The sequence below is a fragment of the Arachis ipaensis genome, chromosome B01 (genome assembly GCF_000816755.2).
Source record: "Arachis ipaensis cultivar K30076 chromosome B01, Araip1.1, whole genome shotgun sequence".
In the NCBI taxonomy this organism is placed as follows: Eukaryota; Viridiplantae; Streptophyta; class Magnoliopsida; order Fabales; family Fabaceae; genus Arachis; species Arachis ipaensis.
The window spans coordinates 1,897,577-1,900,129 of record NC_029785.2 but is presented as its reverse complement, the minus strand read 5'-3'; the positions used below and the strand labels follow the sequence as shown (position 1 = coordinate 1,900,129).

At 33.4% G+C, this 2,553-nt stretch overlaps 1 protein-coding gene across 1 annotated transcript in view; it reads right to left on the bottom strand.

Moving 5' to 3' along the window:
• Nucleotides 1-1,398, bottom strand: part of LOC107644188 (cysteine-rich receptor-like protein kinase 3) — a 9,542-nt gene extending 8,144 nt beyond the window's left edge. Inside the window, exon 1 of the mRNA XM_016347997.2 lies at nucleotides 806-1,398. Coding sequence (XP_016203483.1) covers nucleotides 806-1,206 — 401 coding nt within the window. The 5' untranslated portion in view covers nucleotides 1,207-1,398. The remainder of the gene's footprint in view (nucleotides 1-805) is intronic.

Sequence of the window (2,553 nt, the reverse complement as noted above, 5' to 3'; positions counted from 1 at the left end):
GCTCTCACAAACTTTGGTTGACTATTTTTTTTAGAAATGAAAAAAAGAAAAAAGTGTTGCTAGATAGACAATAACTTTTATAAACAATGTAAATAATGAGCTTTAAAATTGGTCTAATAAAATAAAAAATATACTACATCCCTACCAAAATCATGGAAATCACAAGTAGAGAAGGGAGGTTACCATATACATAACTGCTTTATTCACTAAACTTATTATCTACCTATACTTTTCTAAAAAAAAATATGTGTAATCTAGTAGTATCATAATTAATTGGTGCGTTTTTCTTTGATATAAATTTAAAATTTTTTATTTTAATTTAAATAACAAATCAAACCCTCATATTTGACAAATCAGAGGATAAAATTTTCATAGTGCACAAATAAGAGGATTCGATTTGCAGTGAGATAAATTTTATTTCGTTTTCAAACAAATCGGAGAATCTGATTTAAAAGTTTAAAATTTTTTTAACACTAACTTACAAATTTAACCCTCATATTTAAATTTTAAAAAAATAAATAAAAATCACAAATCTAAGAGTCATATTTGTGGCATCAAAATAAAAATTAAAAACCATCATATTTATGATATCTATACAAAAAAAATACACAAACTCTCTACATTATTTAAAAATACCACAAAAATCTCAATAATAAAAATAAAAAAGTAACTTTTTTGGTTACAATAATTGTATAATTACATAACTAATTTATTATTTAACAATTTTTATCTATTAATTTTATATAAAATTAACTACATTTAAATTTTCCTTTCAAATAAAAAGTTCTTGCAGAAAAAAAAATACCTTAGAAAACATCCGTCAAAGGTGACTCTGGCGCCATTACTACCATCGGAACAGTTGCGGTTCTGCACGGCGGCGGCGTCGAAGCAAGCGACGCAATCGCTCTGAGAGAGGTAATCTCTGCACTGAAAGAGAGCATAAGTTGCTACCTCTCCCCTTGTTTCTTGTGATGTTCCAAAATACTTTCCACTTCCCGTTATCTCTCCCCTCATCGTTGAAACAGTTCCGTTCACATTGGCATGTAAATTCTTCAAGTCTGTTCCGTTTAGCGAGTATGAACTGCACCCTTTGTTTATTAGATTTGTTTGTGGATCTGCAACAACAACAACTGCACCGTGAAGATCATCATGCCATGTGCACCACCACCAGATCGCGGTTATGGTCACTATCTTGAGTTGTAGCATCGTATGTGTGACTTTGAGAGAGAACTGAGTCAACTATCAATGTAAGTTTGATTTAGCTTTATACTCATTTCTGTGATATTTTGGGATTATATGATGGGGACAAAAGCTGAAGACTTGAGAGTGATTTATCGGATAGAGAAGAGTAATGTCACACGCATCATAGCCATTGATTTAATCTAATGGTTTAGAATTTTCCTTTCTGAAAAACGACCACCATGTCAAATTCTCGTATCGTTAAATTACACGGATAGTCCTACACTTTCAGTAAAATTGCAAATTAGTCTCTACATTTTAAAAGTTTAAATTAAGTCCCTAAAGAGAATTAAAATTTATAATTTAGTCCCGCTGTTCAAAAAGTGTTTGATTTAACAAAATATTCTCAGGATATTCTCTATTTTAAACATGTGAGCTGCACATGTTTGACAATAGAGACCAATTTGTAATTTTAGTGAAAGTATGGGAATCAACTGTGTAATTTAATCATTTGAAGTTACCAAAATCTCTCTAGGCTATCTGAACCTACCCTGTCCCTCCCCAACTCTCTCACTCTCACTTTCTCACTTTCTAAAACGACACCCGAACTCCACCGCTCTCTATCTCTCACCTCGGTTCACCGTCGCTACGCCGGATCCACCGCATTTGTGCTCACGAGTCGGGTCTCGCCTCTCTCTTCCGACAACTTTTTCTTCTCTTCCAATCCCAATACTGAACACCGGCGATAAATGAAAGAGAACAATTCCAATCCCAAGCATGCTCAAAGAGAACAATTTAATGTCTAAGAAAAAAATAGCAACAAATCAACACAAAAATAGCAACTCAATTTATTATTGAATCCGGCGCGATGACGGAGGCGAGAGGCACGACAATGGTGAGCCGAGGTGAGAGACAGAGAGCGTTGGGGTTGGGGTGCCATTTTGGAAAGTGAGAAAGTGAGAGTGGGAGAGCTAGGGAGGGGTAGGGTGGATTCAGATAGTTTAGGGCGTTTTTGGTCATTTTCAAATGGTTAAATTACATTGTTGGTCCCCATACTTTTCACTAAAGTTGCAAAGTGGTCCCTATTGCAAACATGTGCAGCTCACATGTTTAAAATAGAGAAGATGCTGAGAATATTCTGTTAAATCAAACACTTTTTGAATGGCAGGGACTAAATTATAAATTTTAATTATCTTTAGGGACCCAATTACAAATTTTTAAAGTCTAAAAACCAATTTACAATTTCACTAAAAATATAGGGACCAACTGTGTAATTTAACCTTCTCATATTGACCATTTCCATGCTCCATTAATAGCATCTCAAATATTGAGTTCAATTTTATTTTAGATTTTATAAAATATTATATTAAAGTA